The sequence below is a fragment of the Octopus bimaculoides genome, chromosome 28 (assembly GCF_001194135.2).
Source record: "Octopus bimaculoides isolate UCB-OBI-ISO-001 chromosome 28, ASM119413v2, whole genome shotgun sequence".
NCBI classification, from domain to species: domain Eukaryota; kingdom Metazoa; phylum Mollusca; class Cephalopoda; order Octopoda; family Octopodidae; genus Octopus; species Octopus bimaculoides.
In genome coordinates, this window is record NC_069008.1 from 18,180,740 (window position 1) to 18,181,449 (window position 710).

General features: G+C 41.3%; 1 protein-coding gene across 1 annotated transcript in view; it reads right to left on the minus strand.

The window, feature by feature from the left end:
• The window catches only part of LOC106872267 (metalloprotease TIKI1), a 98,308-nt gene extending 97,659 nt beyond the window's left edge, over positions 1–649 (minus strand). The window contains exon 1 of the mRNA XM_014919192.2: positions 592–649. Within this exon, the coding sequence (XP_014774678.1) occupies positions 592–649 (58 nt within the window). The remainder of the gene's footprint in view (positions 1–591) is intronic.
• Positions 650–710: the final 61 nt, after the last annotated feature.

Sequence of the window (710 nt, forward strand, 5' to 3'; positions counted from 1 at the left end):
GGAGAATATACAAAAAATAACAACAGACGAGGACAGGTGGTGTAAATAACAAAAGTATATATTAGTATGACGCTCGGGAATACGGAAAGTCTTTGACGTTTCGAGCTACGCTCTTCAACAGAAAGAATACGGAGACAAGGAGAAAAACACGGAGAAAAAAAATTGAATAGTGTTCAGTCAACGGTCAATCATATATACATATATATTCTTTTATTCTTTTATTTTTCCGGCATTTGATTGCGGCCATGCTAAAGCACCGCCTTTTAGTCGAATAAATCTACCCTAGGACTTATTCTTTGTAAGCCTAGTACTTATTCTATAGGCTCTTTTGCCAAACCACTTAGTTACGGGGGACGTAAACACACCAACACCGGCTGTCAAGCGCTGTTGGGGTGACAAACATAGAAACACAAACACATACATACATACATACATACATACATGTATACGACGGGCTTCTTTCAGTTTCCGTCTACCAAATCCACTCACAAGGCTTTGGTCGGCCCGAGGCTATAGCAGAAGACACTTGCCCAAGGTGCCACGCAGTAGGACTGAACCCGGAACCATGTGGTTGGTAAGTAAACTTCTTACTACATGTAATATATTCCGCCATAATTTTCACACCAGCAGACGACAAGGAGGCAGCCATCTTGCCGTTTAGCTAAATCTCGTATTCTTCTTCTTCTTCTTCTCTCATAATATTCACCCCC